This window comes from Porites lutea, chromosome 2 (genome assembly GCF_958299795.1).
Source record: "Porites lutea chromosome 2, jaPorLute2.1, whole genome shotgun sequence".
In the NCBI taxonomy this organism is placed as follows: domain Eukaryota; kingdom Metazoa; phylum Cnidaria; class Anthozoa; order Scleractinia; family Poritidae; genus Porites; species Porites lutea.
Genome location: NC_133202.1, coordinates 3,748,073 through 3,767,249, shown reverse-complemented (window position 1 = coordinate 3,767,249; position 19,177 = coordinate 3,748,073). Strand labels below are relative to the sequence as shown.

General features: G+C 37.9%; 1 protein-coding gene across 1 annotated transcript in view; it reads left to right on the top strand.

Moving 5' to 3' along the window:
• Positions 1-1,290: 1,290 nt before the first annotated feature.
• Positions 1,291-19,177, top strand: part of LOC140927443 (hydrocephalus-inducing protein-like) — a 54,827-nt gene continuing 36,940 nt past the window's right edge. Inside the window, exons 1-29 of the mRNA XM_073377090.1 lie at positions 1,291-1,579; positions 1,867-1,992; positions 2,900-3,019; positions 3,149-3,283; positions 3,592-3,717; positions 4,449-4,647; positions 5,491-5,599; positions 6,021-6,113; positions 6,720-6,846; positions 7,352-7,408; positions 7,748-7,815; positions 8,426-8,576; positions 8,971-9,102; positions 9,348-9,439; positions 9,872-9,939; positions 10,463-10,692; positions 10,882-10,982; positions 11,107-11,242; positions 11,344-11,391; positions 11,765-11,881; positions 12,570-12,722; positions 13,322-13,425; positions 14,277-14,550; positions 15,225-15,337; positions 15,730-15,880; positions 16,753-16,908; positions 17,627-17,755; positions 18,274-18,333; positions 18,785-18,923. Coding sequence (XP_073233191.1) covers positions 1,421-1,579; positions 1,867-1,992; positions 2,900-3,019; positions 3,149-3,283; positions 3,592-3,717; positions 4,449-4,647; positions 5,491-5,599; positions 6,021-6,113; positions 6,720-6,846; positions 7,352-7,408; positions 7,748-7,815; positions 8,426-8,576; positions 8,971-9,102; positions 9,348-9,439; positions 9,872-9,939; positions 10,463-10,692; positions 10,882-10,982; positions 11,107-11,242; positions 11,344-11,391; positions 11,765-11,881; positions 12,570-12,722; positions 13,322-13,425; positions 14,277-14,550; positions 15,225-15,337; positions 15,730-15,880; positions 16,753-16,908; positions 17,627-17,755; positions 18,274-18,333; positions 18,785-18,923 — 3,673 coding nt within the window. The 5' untranslated portion in view covers positions 1,291-1,420. The remainder of the gene's footprint in view (positions 1,580-1,866; positions 1,993-2,899; positions 3,020-3,148; positions 3,284-3,591; positions 3,718-4,448; positions 4,648-5,490; positions 5,600-6,020; positions 6,114-6,719; positions 6,847-7,351; positions 7,409-7,747; positions 7,816-8,425; positions 8,577-8,970; positions 9,103-9,347; positions 9,440-9,871; positions 9,940-10,462; positions 10,693-10,881; positions 10,983-11,106; positions 11,243-11,343; positions 11,392-11,764; positions 11,882-12,569; positions 12,723-13,321; positions 13,426-14,276; positions 14,551-15,224; positions 15,338-15,729; positions 15,881-16,752; positions 16,909-17,626; positions 17,756-18,273; positions 18,334-18,784; positions 18,924-19,177) is intronic.

Sequence of the window (19,177 nt, the reverse complement as noted above, 5' to 3'; positions counted from 1 at the left end):
AATCACCATAAGAACTCGCAGCAACACACTTCTGGGTTTTCAAAAGTAAAGAAGACGCGAGGAGGTAAACCAGAATTGGGGGTTGCACCCGGTACAGAGAGTCCATCTCATAAAGTCGCGCACAGCGAAGAAGAAAAAATGCGCCAAGGGGAAAGACAATCGAGTGAAACAAAAAAGCGAAAGATTTCAATTTTTAAGCGAAAGTGTTTATCCGATTTGTTGTTCGTCGAACAGGTGAAACTAGAAAGTCGCCTTCGGAATCGGGTCCAGGGATTTTTATCGGACAAGACAAGTTAGAAGGATGTATAAACCGTGATCATTTGAGAAAAAAACGGAATTGCGTCTTTCGGTTTTAATCTAGATTTTCATGTAGAATAGAGTTATCAGTATTTTATTATTATCAGAGTACTTTTTAAGTTCCATGCAGAAATTCAACGTTTCTGCTGAACAGTCGTCTGAAAGAAGTTGCATATTTTGAAGGACGAAGGATTTTGGAGAGAGAAACTAAGATGATGAACAAAATACTTAACACTTAAGTTTCTGAGATGGATGTCGGTACATCTTTTATTTTGCAGTATTTTGGGCCAAAAACTCACTCAGTCCCACGTGCACTCCATTTTCTCCCACCCCTCCCACTCCCATACTTTTGAGAATACCCTGCCCCCTACTGGGCCTACTTAATATCTTACTCGTAAAACTGCTCGCGCAGTCCCTCAACCGTGTTCTTTTATGCTGGGCCCACATTCCCACTGTCCGGTAGTCGACGAACACCCCCTCCCGGGCACCTCCCCTGGATCCGCCACTGCAAAAGTGCTCCGGCTGTTCCGCACTCCCGCAATCGCTGAAAAGTGAATATTGAGAGGATATACAACTAGTCCTCCCCCAGTCTCGCACTCCCGCGGTCGATGTCAAGTAACTAGTGTGCTTATAGAACGAGGTATACTACTGCTCTCGCACTCTCGCAGTCGAAGTGAGAATTTATTATGCAAATGAGTGACTGGGGGAATGCGGGAGGACTGGGTATTCTGCAATCTCAGCCAATGATTGTTTGAACCTGTTCCTGTGAGTAGCTGATCATCGGAAAAAGAGTTTGGGAGAAATGAAAAGAAAAAAAAACTTTTACAAAAAGGATAACAAAAATAATAATAACCTGGGTACCAGACGGGGAGGGATTCGCACACTGCATGCACACATCTGGAATTTTTTTTTGGCCAGCAAATGCAAGGAACAATTTATGCGCGCGCAGAAATTGGATCCATGGCAACAAATCCCGCTCAAACTAAGAAAATGGCGGATCAATGTTTTTGTGCAAAATGACAGCGTAGAAATTGCGTGTATCATTCAAAGGGAAGTTGCTTTACTTCAGTGAAGCCTTGATAAAGGAACGTTAAGCTATATACTTAGCTGGAAATACATCGTAATGCCTCAGGGAAAGCTTCGTGGTGGAGGACTCCGTGGAGAAGTTCAGTCAACTGTGCGCGAGAGTTATGGAGGCAAAGCGGTGTCTTCTAACTTTAAAAGCCGTGTTGTTCATCCGAGAAATCCAAAACTTGTTAAAGGAAGTGCTGAAGATGACAAGGTGAATGCTAAGTTATATTTCATATGGACTTGATTCCGGATAGGACGCTAGATTGTATAAATGTAACCACTTAAACATTAAATAATATCAAAACAGCTGAGTGCCAGCTGAGAGTCAGATCAGACCATGTAAATACATAGAATTTAAGATTTAAAGTAGGCTCTCTCAACGCAAATTACGTGGAGTTTTTCCGGGCTAATCTGTCTGTTTCCTGGTAATAATAACAAGGCATTTATTGTTAGTACAAGAATGATATTAATGCTAAAAACTTTGACAAAAATCTACAGCAAGCACCATCTGCTTACATGGCTGAAATGCAGTTGACCACCGATGAAAGGCTGAAGCTGACTTATGAGATGAGGGTGCCCCAGATTATTGAATTACTGGACATGTCAGAACAGACGCTTCAGAAGGTTAGCCAAAAATAATTAAATCTACAAAATGTAATAAATACATGCTTGGGTGTTATTTTGGGAAACTGAATGACTAGGTACAAGAAGTCAAGGTTAGAGTAACTCGTGCCAGTAATTTCTCTGCTTAGCTCTGGTTTAGATGCTTAAATAATTAAGCTAGAGCATATTCATTCAACTTAAGTTTATGTGAAGAATGGTGTCTGAATCAGCCTGAAATGGCTAATTGAACTTGGGTCAGCTCAGCTGTGTTCTTCATGATTGTCTTTGCTATAGGAATGATGGCTGTGGACTGCCATTGATTCAGATGCAGAGCGTCACTTGAGCCAAATCAAATGCATAAAATTTATATAAATGTGTTTTCAATGCATTCTGTTTTTCTCCTTTGGATTAAGTTTGGGTTTATTAATAACAATAAATTAGCATCAGAACCAAATAAGCCAACCAAAACTCTTTTACTGTTGGCCTTAATTTGACTTTGATTGGGATCTTGTGAAGTATGCTATCTGAACTGGGCCTTTGCTGTTTTTAGTGATGGAGTTTTATGTTGTTGTGTTATTAAATTCTAAGATATAGTGGGGACACCATCGCTGCTTATACCAATATTGCTATGGGCCTGAAACCCATGAAAGGGATATATTATATTATTTTATAATGTGATCATCTAAACTGAGACAGGTTCTTACTCACAGGGTTATATGTATAACTATTTTCTAATAACCTTGGTTGGTGGTGTGAACTGGTTTTGAACCAGTATGTTAAACTTTGTACCTGTTTGGCTGACCAGAGCTTTACCTAAATAATGTAATTATCATTTAGACAGCATATCTAGAGTAATTGGATTTAAGATATTGCACAATGCATCAGTTTTGATTCTCTTGCTGAAAAGCTTTTCATTGTTTTGTTGTAGTATACCACCATGGACATAGAAGAACCTATATTTCAGCCATTTCCATCTGATATTGTGTTCCAAAATTTTGAACCATATCAGACCTATGAGGTTCCTCTACAGCTACGCAATAATGATAAAGTAAGTACTACATTTTAACCAATTTTTATAAGCTATTGAGTGAAAAATTGTACTTAGCATGGTCTTTGATATAAAAAATCCTAGTTATAATTTAAAGACAAAGTGTTTTTTTAATCTTTATTTTACTAGGTTGCTCGTCTGGTGAAGGTAACTCAAACAGACTCTCCTTACTTCACAATCATCAGTCCACATGACGTGGGACATAAAGTGGCTCCTGGAATGGATAAAACCTTTGTCATCAGATTCAACCCTGATGAGAAAAAGGTATGCACAAGCTTTGCTTGCTGCCCAACAGAAAAACTCCCTGTTAACTATTGTTAATTTCATTTAAATCATCATTTTTTTGGAGAGTAGAATCCTTGGAAATTTATAATGTTGCAACAAGGTCATGTCATGTCCACGGCAACACATGACCAGTGACAGAGCTACTAGGCAGGGTTCATGGGGTTCCAACTGCTTATGCACTACCTTCTCATGTCCCTAACCCAGATGTTTTTTTTTTTACCTTCACTAAAAACTTTGTATCTTAACATTTGCCCTATGCCTGTTTATGTCTGTTTTTGCTCTTCCAGGACTACACCCACGAGCTTATTTGCATCACTGAAAGAGAAAAGTTTCTTGTGCCAGTGAGAGCTATTGGGGCCAGAGCAATCCTTGATTTTCCTGATGAGGTCAACTTTGGAACTTGTCCTGTCAAGGTAAAAGGGATGAATTTGAAATTTAAACCAGTTATGCATTATACATCTATTTAGTTTGCTCATTCTGTTGCCCTTGTAGGTGTTTGATCTTATCATGCCTGAATAAAAACTATGCAAACTATGATCATATTACAAGGAGAAATGGGCTAATAATCACTATTAGGGGCTTACGGGGTTAAAATCTTCTGACACAGCTACACAAACTATTACAGGGCTCGAAAAAGCCTGTTCCAGTAGTCTTGGACAAGTAGATTTTCTTGCTGAGTAAGTAACTCTTAAAGCTCACGTGCCCAATGGGCAAGGGACAAAACAAGTCATCCTCTAAAGAAATCATTAACTAAGAGGAGCAAGAAGTGCCCCCAAGCGAGCAAAACATGAGAGCTGCTTGCCCAAAGGACAAGCTGGAATTCAAGCTTTTTTTTTCGAGCCCTATATTACTGACAGATTTGAAGCCCATGTGGTTGTTAAGCTCAGTTTTTCCATAGATGCCTCCATACAGGTGTACTTTTGGCACCTCTCAGGCATGGACAAATCTTTTGGTGCCAAAGATGCAAAACTTCACGATGATATCTAGATCTACCTCAATAATACAGACACCTACAGACACCTCTGTTATGCGGACACCTGGCTCTGTTCCTTTCATGTCTCTGTTAAGAAGGTTGACTGTAGTATTATTATGGCTCCATTAAAGTGTAATCTTAATTCATGATTTGATTGTCTTTTGCACCTAGTATGCAACAACGAGGACTCTCTTTGTACGAAATGTTGGAAACAGTGATGCAAAGTTCCAGCTTGTTGTCCATGAGCCATTCTTTGTTACACCAGACAGCGGTCGATTGGCTGTTGGCGAAAGCATGCAGATTCATGTGGATTTCAAGGCTCTTCAAACTGGAGATCATGCCAGTCACATGATACTTCATTATGAAACTGGTGAGTGAATATTGTTTTGTACTAAGATGGCCATGGAGGAATGGTAGACATAAAAGGGAGCTTTAGCATGGATGACCGTGACTGCAGCAAAAACATCTTTTTAATAAAAATGAATTTGTATTTTTTTAAACTTTGTCTTGTTTATTCCTATTCACTAAAAATGTCAAGTTAATTGCTGAATTTTCCTGGGGTTGATTACCTGGGACCGCTCTCATGTTTAGAAATAGAAAGAAAAATGTTATCGTTGCAAAAAAATTTCGTTGTTACATTTTCACGTGGTAGTGATGCAGGGATGGCAAAGAAATGTACAAGAAAGCGTAATGCATGTGCAGAGCTGTTGCTTTGCTCAACAAACCTATTGCCTTTTTGATGCCTTGTTGACATCGCTGTTACCTTTGCTAAAGCACCTTCTTAATAGTTCAAGATCTGTTGGTGTGGGTTCCAGCTACCTTTGCATTCTTTTTTTGCAAGTAGACAAGAACTTTGCCCTTCTTTGTCTTACTTCACTGTGGTGTATAAATTATTTCTGGTACTTTTGACTAGCTTTTTGGCTGGTTTCTTCAAAGCTAGGTTAAGATAACCCAGGGTTAGTGCAAAATTTAAATTCAGATAAGAAAGTTTAACAAGCAAATTCAGTTTAATTCTTTTGTCCACAATTTATTTTTTATGATTGGATGCTCTAGAAAGAATACAGAATTAGCATTAGGTTTAGAATTTAACCCTGGATTAGCACTAGTTGGTCTTTGAACAACTGGGCCCTGGTATATACATGTAACTGTGTAATGACTTACATTTTCATATTAATTTAATTTATGGACATTTGTTTTGATTAATGTATTACAGGGGAAGATATCTTTATAAGTCTCTATGGAGCTGCTATTGACTACAATGTCAGACTGGATAAAAATACAGTCAAGATGGAAAACACTTTTATATCTTGTGCTTCTCAAAGGTACGTTAATTTCCTCTCAAGTTATGTCTTTTTTATCTAACTCCCCTTGCTATCTTTCTCACTTTAATCAAAGCTACAGTCCAACTGCCATAGCTCTTTATTCATGTGCAGTGTAAGTGTAAACATAGTCAGTGGTGCTGTTTTATTGGTAGTTTCTCAAGCTACGGATGGGTGCAATTGAACCAAATGACGTACTACAAAAGGTTGAAAAGGCACTGAACAATTCCCACTCCACAAAACAAAATTGAACCAACATTAAATAGTTTCTGCAACACCAAGAAACACCTGTTTCATCCTTGCTTCAAATGTATCTCCCTTTGTTTTATCTTCATTATGAAATCAATAAATTCATAAAAAAATGGGGGGGATATAAAGAAATTAATGGTTATTAAAATAAATTATGTTGATATTTAAATTACAGGACAGTCGCTATTTCTAACAGAAGTGACATTATTGTACAGTTCAAATGGAGCAACTTTGCAACACTAAGGGAAGAGCTTCAGCAAAAAGACAGGCAAGACTAGTACTTTAATATTTTTTATTCTGCAATCTTATTCCTTATTTTGAATTTTATTATTCCTGTGAAGATGAAAATTAATAATCAGCATGTCACGAGTGTGGGACAAAGAAAAAAGTCTGAGTCCCTGACAGGATTCCAACCTATGACTTCCCAAACACTGGGCAGGTGCTCTATCCACTGAGGTACGGAGAACTCATGGAGAGTGAGGCCATATAGGCCTTCTACAATAATGATGGAACAATTTTTTGGTTCATCTGTTTTTTATAGTCGACAAGAATGAGAGTCATGGTCATTTACTCTGCGTAGAATGCACATACATAATTATAGCTGGTTACTTCAATGTCATGTGTTGAAATTCAAGTAAAGGTTGTCCACAGATTGTATTGTTGAAGTTTGCAGAAGAGAGAAATACAAACCCCCACTTCTTCCCTCCTCCATGGTTTTGAACAAAATGCAATGACCTTGCTATGATGCAGATTTGTGCATTGATATTTCTGTGTTAGTGTTTAACTCAGTTGTTGTCAGTTTTTTCTCATCAATAGTCAAATTCCATAATAATTGCATTGAATAATTGCATATCTTTTGGGATGTGTTTTAAAGGTTTTACATGGACCTGGAAAGTGAAGAAACTGCTGAGAGAGATGAGTTTTTTGAAGAATGCCTGAATGATCCAACCCTCAGAGATCAGATGTCGATACTGACAAGAAAATTCAGGAACAAGTCTCAGGTAATGATAGAGAGAGGAAAACAAACAGGTGAAAAAATGCATACCATGTAATTTACCAGAGTGTTCTTTTTATAATGAAGTATTTTATTATAAGCTTTTCATATTTCATTTGATTTGGGCTCTAGCACTTTAGATAAAAATTTATTTCATTTTGAGTCACCTTTTCTATGGCAGGGGTATTATGCAAAACCCCAAATGGCGGCTGAAAGTAAAATGACTCTTAAATTTAGTGTTTAGGGGTAGCAAACTGAGTGAATCAAGTTCCGGTTAAGGACATGATACAGGGTGAACTGAATCGGAACATTGATTCTCTCAGTTCTCTGAACCTAATCACTAATCCTCAGAGGGGTGTGTAGCAACATTTGCTTTATGCAGAATACATGAATCTCCGATCTGTTGCCCTCCCCAACATTTGTCATCCTCACTCATTTATTCATCTGAGTGAAGAGAGCCCATTTGTCCATTGAAACAATTTATAATGCTCATTGTGCTTTCCTTGTTACAGGTTGTCGCTGATGACAAAATGCTTTATGGTGACTCCATTATCAGCATTGATCCAGTGGTAAGCTTGTTATACATTTACCTCACACATGACACTTTTATTGTGGCCTGTTGTGTTAACACACACACATCAATTTTGTTTCAAGTGATGATCCTTTGTTACATGGCTATTGTAGAGGTTAACTTCAGATTGTCTACTTACAGTCTGTGTGGTGATGCCTCAGAATAAAAGTCAAAGAAACTAGTATCATTGTTTGCACCGCAAAATACACCTGCGATGCAGGCAAAATAAACTGTTAAGTAGTAACAAACTGCAGTTATGTAATTGTTAATAAATGTGGAAATTTGTTGATAAAGAGGAATGTTACTAACTACACAATCTTGCTTTGTTTTGTTTCAGGAAGGTGAAATCTGGCCAAATTCTCAAGCTGAAATCAATATTATCTTCAAACCACAAAATGCCCAGAGGTATTATTCCCTTACAGTAAAATGACTTGAACGTTTTCCCACAGACATGAACTTACCCAACAGGCTGGGAGAGCAAAGAAGATGGTAAAATTTTGTGTGTCAAGCGTGACAGTAATAATTTTGTTTGAGAAAAAATTGCCTCAAACTTCATCTTCCTTTAAACAGATCAGAAAACATTAATTTCATTAAGATCATGACAGAACGTGCAAGTAATAGCCCTGTCACACACAAGCGTTCTGCTGTCCTTGTCTTTCTGCAGTCCTGTTGCGTAAACTCACTATTAATGTTTGTTGACACTAAAAAAGAAAAAATGAGTTCCTGAGTGGAAATTAAAAAAGCTTGATAGTGGTTATTACTGACAGCAGTAATACACCTGTCCATGTAGAAAATGAGCATAAAAGCCCCCACCCCCCACTCAGCTAGATGTTCTCAGGGCATTTGGCACATGTTCCTCCCTATATCTGCTACAAACACACCACAATCACTTGGATAAGAAATTATTTTGTTTCCTTTTGACTAAGTGTCTGTTTTCATGGCTATTGTGATCTACCTGCCTCTAGTTTGTAAATTTTTTCCTGAATCTTAACGGTTTTTTTGTTTTGCCCTTCAGTTATGCACGGACTACATACTGTGATGTAACAGGCCGAGAGTCAAGGCTGCCATTGAGGATAAGAGGAGATGGTGTGGGTCCCAGAGTGCATTTCTCTTTGGATACATTGGACATTGGAAATGTGTTCAGAAACTCACAGCATTCTTATGAGGTGAATATTGATATTATTGTACTGTTATTATGAGAATAACTTTATACAAGACAGGCTGGCTCTGTTAAGTTTAACCTTGGTATTTGATAAGCTGTGCCAATGTGGCATTTGCTTCACAAGCAAGGAAAGTCCCACCATAGGTACAAGGCTGAAAGACCATCTCTTGCATGATAGAAAAGTTGGTAATGAAATATGTGCATCTTTAGCTTGTCTGTAAATAAAATCTACAACAACCATAAAATTAATAATATTATTATATGATAAACCATTGTAATGCTTCTTGGACTTTGCGTAGATTTTCATTTATACACAACATATGGTTATAACAAACTCTCCACATATTTTGTATTTGGTTTATGGCGATCTTCTTAATGGATGTTGTAATTTTTTGCAGGTCATTTTGTGCAACAAGGGAGACATAGATGCTGTGTTTAGGCTTGTTCTACCTAATACCCAATTTGGACCCCAGTTTTCCTTCTATCCATCTCAAGGCATTGTTATCCCTGGGGGCTATCAGGCCATTCAGGTAAAACATTTACTTTAAAGTTTGGTCCTCCATAGTCATTGTAATGCAGAAAAATGAACCCTTTTTTGTTTTTACCACAAGTGCTTCAGTTCCTCAGATCGTATTGATTGGACCTATTGTTGCCATTTGAAACCTAATTATTAGGTTTCAAACTGAAGTTTTTTAGTCACTTTGAACATTTGCTTACTGTTAACAGCAAACAGTAACAGGTAGATGTAAAATTTGCAAATCTTTTCATTGTTTAGGTGTGTTTCTGTTCTCCTATACTTGGTGATTTCAATGAAGTTTTTCAGTTTGAGGTAGAAGGATCACCAGAACAACTTGAGTTAAAAATCCTGTAAGTATGTTTACTAGCTTCAAATTTCCACAATACTTTTTCAGACTGTCAATTCTCCCTTATTTTTGTACAAATTTGTCTTGGCATGGCCTGAGGACGTTTCAATAACAGTGGGGATACAGTGTGAAAATTATGCTAAACGGGTTTTATCTTTAGTGATAGTTTTGCTCAACACACTACTCCTTTCTAATGACTTAATCTTGGTTTTAGAAGAAATTGTTATTGATCACAGTCTGCACATTGAAAAATAAAAATGGCTAACCCTTCAGCTTTTACTCTTTGTGGGGGCATGAAATTAATGTAGCTCTAACTTGCAATTCTGTGGTGGTCATTGAAATAACACCTCCACTATGTTCGACAAATAAATTACCCTGGCTAAATGTATTATTTATTGTCCTTGCCTAAATCATGCTTTGTTGATTTCTCTACCAGGGGATCAGTGATAGGTCCCACATTCCACTTTAACATACCAAAGCTTAAGTTTGGTGTAGTTTCTTATGGTGAGTCTTAATAATTAATGGTGTTATGGGCTTCAATTTTTTGTAATTGCATAAGTAATTTTAATTATCCAAACTAGGTATTATATCATTATCATACTTTTATAATAATTATGTTAGCTTGAATATAATTAAAAAATTATCCTCATAGTTATGTTGTATTAAAAAAAAGTACAACTTTTTAAACCTGGGGAACTGGAAAAATAAAATATTAAATGTATTGCTGTTTCAAAGATTCTGGATCCTTAGACTGTTTGTTGGAATAAAATTTTAGTTTTTTTTTATGACCACTTTATGTGATGGTACAGTGGCCAGTAAAAATAGTCTAATAAATGAACACACGTTGATCAATGATTTGTACTATAGCATGGAAAGATAATATGTTGATCTCAAGGCAATGATAGAGCAGTTCCCAGTACTGCTAATTTCAAGAAAGCAGGATTGATTTGACTGAGATTCCTTGTTAAAGCAGTCCTTGCCATATTTCACTGTCTGACTTGTATTATTTTGCATTGTGTACGGACAGGTTTTGTTAACACTCGTCACTGTACTTTGGTTAACACTTCTCTCATTCCCATGACATTCAACTTGCGTGTCCCAGCTGACGGCATTTCCAGTGATGATTCACATAGCCGTGACAGCCTAATTGACAGCAATATAAGTGACGTTGGTAGCACCATCATGCCATCTCCAAAAGAGTTTGACATAACACCATCATCTGGGATTATTTCTCCTCAAGGAACAATGGATATCAAGGTATCCAGATAATATATGCTTATAATACACTAATAGTAATTGTGTTGTAATATCCTTTTGTGACAAGGTGTTGAAAAATAGTAAGCAACATGGTGGCGATAAATGAGCACTTAGACTACTTTAATGTGCCTTCCAATTTGCCAAAATTTGTTTAACCTTTGTTTACAATCCTCATTTTTTGCATTTCAGGTGGACTTTGTGTCAACTACTGTCAAGAAATATGAAATTGCGTTGGTGGTTGATGTAGATGGAGTCGGAGAAGAGATTCTTTCACTACCGATAATAGCCAAGTTAGTCCACTTGACACTTTTAAAACGATCCTTGAAGTTTAGCTCAGTCCAATGGTTAAGGCCTTTTTACACATAACTGTAAAACGTGTCAACATATGATATGACTTGTGTCTGTCTTTTCCAGATGTGTTGTTCCACCAATTACTGTATCCACACCCATTCTGGATTATGGTCGTTGCTTTCTGCATCACCCTTATGAACTACCTGTCCATCTGCTCAATGATTCAGATCTGCCAGCCAAATATGAGTTGCTTTCACAGGTATTGCATGTAGAAATAATTTTATTAATCATTGATGACTTACAATGATATTTTTGCTAGCTTTTGCTATTCATTTCATCTAAATTATTTTCCCTTCACAGGTTGTTGAAGATGTAACTCCAATCTTGTACACAAGTCCTGAACCAAAGGTGGGGTTAACAAAGTATCTGAAGAACTCAAACTCAAAGTGACCCTTTACAAGTTTATTTCTGTTTCTTGGTTATTAAGTACTCATCTATATCAACCCGCAGAACTAGAAATTCACAGTTGTTAATATTCCTTTATTTAGATCTGCAACTGGCCAAAGAACTTTTTATTATAGAATAGTATCTCTCTAGAACGCTCTGCCGCTCTGCCGCCCTGCCACATTAAGTGACTAGGGAAAACCAAGCCCTGAAAGTGTCTGCCTTCTTTTTTGACCCCCACCTATCGCAGAGTCTGTGTGCAAAGTGCCCTCCACCTTTTCGTTAACATCTCTATCCACCATTGATTAATATGTGTGAATGTTTGATTTTTAAACAGGGAATTATCCAGCCTCATTCTGAGAAGGAGATTCCCCTGCACATAACAGCAGAGTGCCTGGAGGAGGTCTCCACTATGGCCTATTTCATGATATTTGGAAGCAGTGATGCTCCTTTGGTTAGTCTAATGAATTTAAGTTAACATTTCCAAATATAAGGCCTAGAAATGTTTTTTCTTTTCAAAAAGGAGGTCTATCTGAACAGGAAACTGTTCAAACCAGAAATGTTGTCAGATATACAAATGTACATTATGTTGAGTTTTAATTTCTTTATTATGAAAACTGTCAGCTACAGATTGATAGCTACTTTCTTTAGTGTTTCTTCTGTGTGGTCATCTTGTCCAACTGCTGCAGGATTTTGTCAGACATCATCTGATGACCAAGTTTTATTTGCAAACAGTTATACAAACAGTCAGCATAAAATTACCCTTTCTTTAAATTTTCTACCAACTGCTTTGATTTGTAGATCAATTTAATTTGTACTTTTCCAGCTTAGCCTGCATAGCCGGCTGGATCTTTATCAGAGCAAAGTTTTGGCAGAGGAGATACGAAGCTGTGTGGAAAATTGAAATCCTCCAAAACTCTCACATGTGCAAAAACAATTCAGCCAGCTACATGTATGCAGGCAGGCTGTTTCCAGCTTGGCCCCTAAACTCAGTTACTGGTATTTTGTGTGTCATTTGCACTGAAAGTAACCTGAATGTCACCATTTGTAAGCTGGTTTTGAAAATATTGAATATGTTTTGAGTTCAGGTTGCACCGCTAATTCCATTTTGAAATGTGATTTTCCCCTTTCTTTGTTAACAGGGAGTTCAGATCAACTGTGTTGGTGAGGGACCAGTGATTCATGTTATGCCAAACCTTGTTGATTATGGCACCATTCCTGTCCTAACAGATGTCTCTAAGGTTGTTAAGCTCTCCAATGAGTCTCTGATTCCTGCTCAGTTTTCTTGTACTATGGTAAGTTTTGTGTTTATTAGGTTTACTTTAACAAAATGCATAAAGTTTCCCTTTTTCATTGGATAAGAATGTTAAGTGAACAATATACACAAAAGAATATAGATCCTATTTTTGTGGCTTTGTTCTTGTCAGTGCTGCTCTTCTGTTTGTTGGTTTGGTAGACTTACGTCCTTACTAAGGATTCTTTTTGTGTTGGGCAGTCAGTTTTAAGCCTTTTATCAAGGCAAACACTGTGATTTCAAGGTGCTGGAGCTTTGATTGAGAGCCCTCCAATAAAATATTAAGTGCTCATGGTAGCATAAATGAATTGGCAGCCATTGGAGCAGACCCTGTTTAGGGCCTGGCTTCCAGAAGTGTAAGCTACTGTAGTTAATAAAGCAGCTGAGCATCAAGCACTCTTCCCAGGCAAAGATGCTAGGGGTGGATTTAATATTAATTTGATCATATTTGTGTAAAAAATTTTGTGCAAATGTTCGTTTTTTGTAGACAAAGGAATTCTTGAACAAACAGCAATCTTTCGTCACTTCAAAGTCAGTCACAGTTTGAATATATTAAGAAAAGAAAGCTGAAAGTTGTTTAAAATGTTGCTTGACTTGCAGGTTCGACCAAATTCCTTGTTTTCTGTTGAGCCAAGCCAGGGTGTTATCCCTCCTGAAGATGCCTTACAGCTAAAGGTTACTGCTAATGTGGATGATACAGTCAAGTAAGAAAAAAACAATTCCTTATTTTACAAATAAAATTAATTTACTACGTACATTAAGGAAATTTTAGGACCCCTTTCTGTGTAGTTTAACTGGAATCTTCAAGTAAGACAAACGGCCTATATACTGAACAGGGAAAGAAGAAAATCATAATAATTATTAATTATTGTGAGAATGGGAGGAAAAGTACGTTTTGATTAGATAGCATTTTCAACCACTGATTTCCCAAGAGACATGTGGGGCAGTGGGGCACTATAGCAACTGAGATATGGGTGGACTCTCAGTGATCAAGGCGTCACTAGGCACATAAGCTACTTATCTGTATCTACAAAGGTGTTCTGATCTATCAGTTACCTTAACAGTTACAGTATCTACTTGTAGTAGTTTTCCTGCAACAAACCTTATCATTTTGTCCCTTAGTGGGGAAATTAGTCAGGTGTGGGTCATCATCAACTTTATTTATGCGCGGAATCTTATCACCTTAAAAGGGGTTTTCCTAGGAATTGTGTCTAACTATCTACGATCTATGACATATAATATTGTACAGTAATGAAAATAAAAGACATTTATATTTTATTACTTATAAGGCTAGATTTAACTTAGATATAGAAATTAGAAGAATGTCCTTATATACATATGATAAAAGTACGGATTTTATCATATTCAAATCTGAAATAACAATCTTTTCTCTGTAGCTACTACCTGCGTGTTCCACTCCTTACCCCAAGTAACCTTCTTTACCTTAGAAACAAATTTCCACCCACCTCGCTCATCAAAATCCTACATCTGCCCCTTAAAACTGTCGTAATAGTTGTTTCACTCATTTTGTGCTCATCTTTTGTTCTTTTCTTAGGTTTCAAGATAAGTTATCTATTAACATCACAGACAGTCAGATCCAGACAGTGAGCCTTATGGCTTATGGCTCTGGCACTACAATAGTGAGTGATCCCCCCTTAGCACCAGCTGTGAAACTTGGTCCCCAGTTCAGCTGTCAGCCAGTCAGGAGGTCCTTCTGCCTTACCAATAGTGGGAGGAGACCTCAGCAGATCTATTGGACCACTGAAGGTTTTGCTCCTCACAGAACCAAAAAGAAACCCGAGTATAATCCAGATGATATGAGATTCCAGGTAACAGAGCAATAAGTACAGTGTTTTCGTCAGAATTGACAGGTGAATAGGCATGGTCTTTCCTGTGCATACACCTGAATTGAATTTCTCAAAACAGTCAATTTTATGTTGAACTTTTCAACCGAGGACACTAAGATAAAAGATGTGGATAGAACTGTAAATTAACTTTTGGTATTTGCAGTTAACCTGCGCTGACAGCCCAATTTAAGAATTAAATAAACCGCGTCTCGCTAGTCTTTTAAGAAACACTTCTTTTCTATTCGTACTGTTAATTGATATGTCTGTCCTGCAAAATATTTGATGACAAAATGTTCATGTTTTGCTTTGTTGGGCATTAATTTACTCCAAATGTAGCCAGCCTCACAATATACCCTGAATGTGGTTGTCTTTCCTTTTCCTCCAAGGAAAAAACAAATTCCATTTTTTGGTGAAAACCGAATTAACCTTAAAAACTCCACAGCGTTAGTTTGAGGAAAGATTTCTAAAGGATATGGGCTTCATTTTTTCAAATATTTTGAGACAAGTCGTTTCGGGAGGGAAAAGCAAGAAGGAAGAAATCTCATACCAACTTTTAAATCCTGGAGTGAAACCCACTTTTTTCCACCTCTCTTACCTTTAAGCGAATTGTGCTGATATAGCTTGAAGTTTATTTTTTGGGTATATTTTTGATACAGGGCGTCCCCCCACCAGCTGATCCTCCCAAACCAATCTTCCAGCTTATACCTGATAGAATGGTGTTACATCCTGGTGAGAGCCAGAACGTACAACTGGAAGGTTACTCTGAAACGTAAGCAACTCAGCTTGACTCTGTGTGGTAGTGTTCATAATGTATTTATAGTCGCGGGCATTGGTCATGTTCTTTATCAGTGATTAATCTGTTCAGTAATCAGTGATTAACTTATAAAACTCTTCATCACTTTCTTAGCACCTCCTTTTATGCAGGGCCTACTAACAATATACTCTCCGACACGCAACCTTAGATCGTCCTTGTCAAAACTATTCGTTACTCTCCCCTTCTCCAATTTGAAGACATATTGAGACCGTGCGTTTTCGGTCTGTGCTTCCAGACTTTGTCCGTTGAAATAGAAAACTCTACGTCGGTCGACATTTTTAAATATATTTTAAAAACGTTTCTTTTCAGTATGTATGCTATTAAAGCTGCTTTTTTCTTTCCACCAGGCCACAGAAAGTGAAAGAGCGTATGTTTTGTCATGCTATTATTGGCACCAGCACTGGTAAGGAGCGAATCATGAAGGTGGACATTAGCGCAGAGTTCATCAGTCCGCTTCTGTCATTCTCCCAAAGAGAGATCAACTTCTGTGTCATGAAGGTGAGTGTGGTTAAATCTTGAAAATATGCAAGTACGGGCTTCCTAGCAAAAAAAGAACTGTCGCTCAATACAGACATACGCCCTGATGGTAGCTTTTACGCAGGAGCTTTAAGGGGAGTCATATTTCCAACCTATCGTACACACACACGGCTGGAAACTTTGACGACTTTTACTTTGTCTTTGAGTGCTAACACTTATGCATCGCAAGGACTCTGTTGTTTATATAATAATAGCGTAAAACAAAGACGCAGTCAATATGGAACTTGTTACGGTCATTTCAGTGACACACAGATCCACTACAAATTATTTACGAAAGTTTATATTGATAAGATAGGCTATACTGTTACTATCAAATGTTAGTTAAGCTTGTAATTATTTGACTGGTTATTGTTTTCAGGTCCATTATCGCCGGAACCTTTAAGCAATAGAGATATGTAGATTCTAAAACGAGGACGATATTTTCTTAATACTAAGTGGTGCGAGCGCGTCACTCAGAGTCATTTTGGCGAGAAAACGTGAACGCCGTCTTCATTTTACTACCAGTTAAAAGCGAGAGTGTCGTAAAAGTGGTAGCAATTTGTCAAATGTCGGGATAGGGCTTAATCACCTTCAATAAAAATAACCGACCGTGCTAGCTTTTCTGGTAAAAAAAAAAGGTACATTGAAGCTTTGCGTGATGTATATTTTTTGAGGATACGCGAAAGTTGAATCTTGTGCTTTTAGCCTTCCTTGTCCTGTAATCTAAAGTATAACAGCTAAAACTCACAGAAAACTGTTCTAAGTCACCCTCTCTGGGCAGATAACAAACTGGTTGACCGACATTTCGTGGGAACAGCTTCTTGTCCGCTAACCTATTCCTGTATTCATTGCAGTACCCTGAGAGCACTTTGGAAGTGGAAACCAAACAAGTGATGATGCACAATGTGTCCTCCCTCCCCCTGTCAGTCATGTTGAAGGCCACATATCCTTTCCAGTTGCTGGTAGAGGATCCTCGATGGGCTCCTGTCAATGTCAAGTCTTCCCAATCGGTAAAACCTTTAAATCCTTCATTCAGTATCGATAAGCTATATCATAGGAACTAGTGTCGCAAAATAGAGGACAGTTGTGATAGCTATGGTATGTGTCAAACATATAGAGAAGTCCTATCTTAATCTTCCTTTTCAAGTTGTACCCCATGCATGCATCAAAGCAGCCCCTGTCGGGCCTGACATGTACTTGTTTTCCCTTACGTAGAAACGGCTAAATACTTACGCTTCAAGCTCTAATTAACTGAAGTTGAGAGGATTGAATTACCAAAACCAGACCTAAGAGGTATGCGTTTTCACGCACTTCCGCGCTAGGCGTTTCTAGTTGTATAAGTTTCACGCTGTGATTGGTTTCAGATCGTTCACGTCTTTTGTGATTGGCCAGAGTGACCAAAACCAATCCTGCCATGCATGCGTTTTCCCGCGTTAGGTGCCGGCTTGTTATATGCTTCACGCCCTGATTGGTTTATTAGATAGTCCGCATGTTTTGTGATTGACCAGAGTGACCAAAACTAAAGTCTGCGACACAGGCATTTTTGCACTAGGCGACCGCTTTAAATTGTATTTTCAAAGCTCGGATAGGGTAAATAGGGCAGATAGATTGTGTGCATCTGCTGTGATTGGTTGGCTTGAACGGTCACTATTGGTTTTGAGGTTTTCAGTTGCAAATCATTGTTTGTGTGTGAGTTCACTCTAAGTAGCCTTAATTATGTGTTTGCAGGAGGTATACCTTGGTGTTGGAGAAAGTATCCCCGTTTTGATCCAGTTTGACCCTTCCTACAAAGACGACTTTGTAACTAGAACTGCTGAAAGTCAACTGGAAGTATTATTTAAGGAACATCCCCAGACGGTAAATAACATCCTACCTTATATGAAATGTTGATGAAAGCTGAAAGAATCGTCTCAAGCTAGGGCAATTTTGGCGCAAAAGTTGGAATGGATGACTAATGAAATGGGATGTAGATGATGTAAACGGCCGAAAGACAAATGCGAATGAAGTTATGACCTTCGTAGTTGTAATCACAAGTTTTAAATGAATTGCAAATTAAGCCCGAAAAAATTTCAGGACTGTAGAGGTTCAACTTGAAAAAACGGTTGGTGAATATGTTGTAGATCGCCACAAAATAGTTTTTGTCTTAACAAAATGTATTCTTAGTATTTCTGTCCATAACGTATTTAAACCTTCCCTCGAAATTTGCCTAGCGCAGATTTTGTGGTTTTGGGATTTAGAAATGTGTCGCTTCGCACAAATTTTGACGATAATTTAATTCTTATGCTCTGTATGGAATGTCGAGTACAGTGTAGTTAGTTTAGCCATAAATTTTAGGTGTTTAATGTTATCAATAACACCCTTTTTGTCCTTTCTAGGATTTTGTCAGTCTCAAGGGTGAAGTGTTTTTCCCTAACCTGACCTTTGAGATGGAAAAGGTAAAATATGCCGATAGTATTGGGTATTTAATTTTGGTACGGTCAAAAACTTGATCAAATATGATATACGGAAATATAATAAACTGCTGTGTTTGTTTACTTATGGATCTCAAGATTGGGCAATTCCTCCAGATCATCATGTTTTTCTCTGGTAAGAAATGAACGACACCGCCCTTGCTGATTCAGTCCTTTTCAAATGCCAAATGGTACCATATGATTCTGTATGAAGATGACAAAGTTACAACGTTTATTATGTACGGAGTAGAAGGTCTCGTGCAATTGTCAACACAGTACAAAGCGTGGTATACAAGGAAGTGTGTTCTTTTATCAAACGCGTTTGCCACACTGTGTGGTTGGCATTCGAAACGTTTACCCTGCAGCCATATTACTGTTACAGTATTTGCTGTTGTATTAGATGGCTCTGAGTCTATGATGTTCCCTTCAATTTCAGGTTGACTTCGGTTGCATACTGAATGACACTGAAGTGATGCAAGTTGTCAAGGTTACTAACCACAGTCCAATGGACGTGAAGTATCAGTGGAGCTTCATAGACTCTGCTATTCAGTTTGAAAACAAGGACGAGGATGAAGGTTTGTTTACCTCTATTGCCCCTTTAAGACCGGGTCTTTGTCCTTTTGTATCTGCTGTTATCTATAACTTATTTTCATGTTTTTGAGCAGTTTTTTTACGCTTCACTCAGTTTGGTGGCGGTTACCGCTGTTTCATCATCATCAATTCTTGTCGTGCCAGTAGGCGCATAAGGCCTCCACGCTGTCTGATCAACACTTTCTGTCTTGTGCAACCGCTTTGGCTACTTCCCAGCTCTTCCACCCCGCTTTGTTTC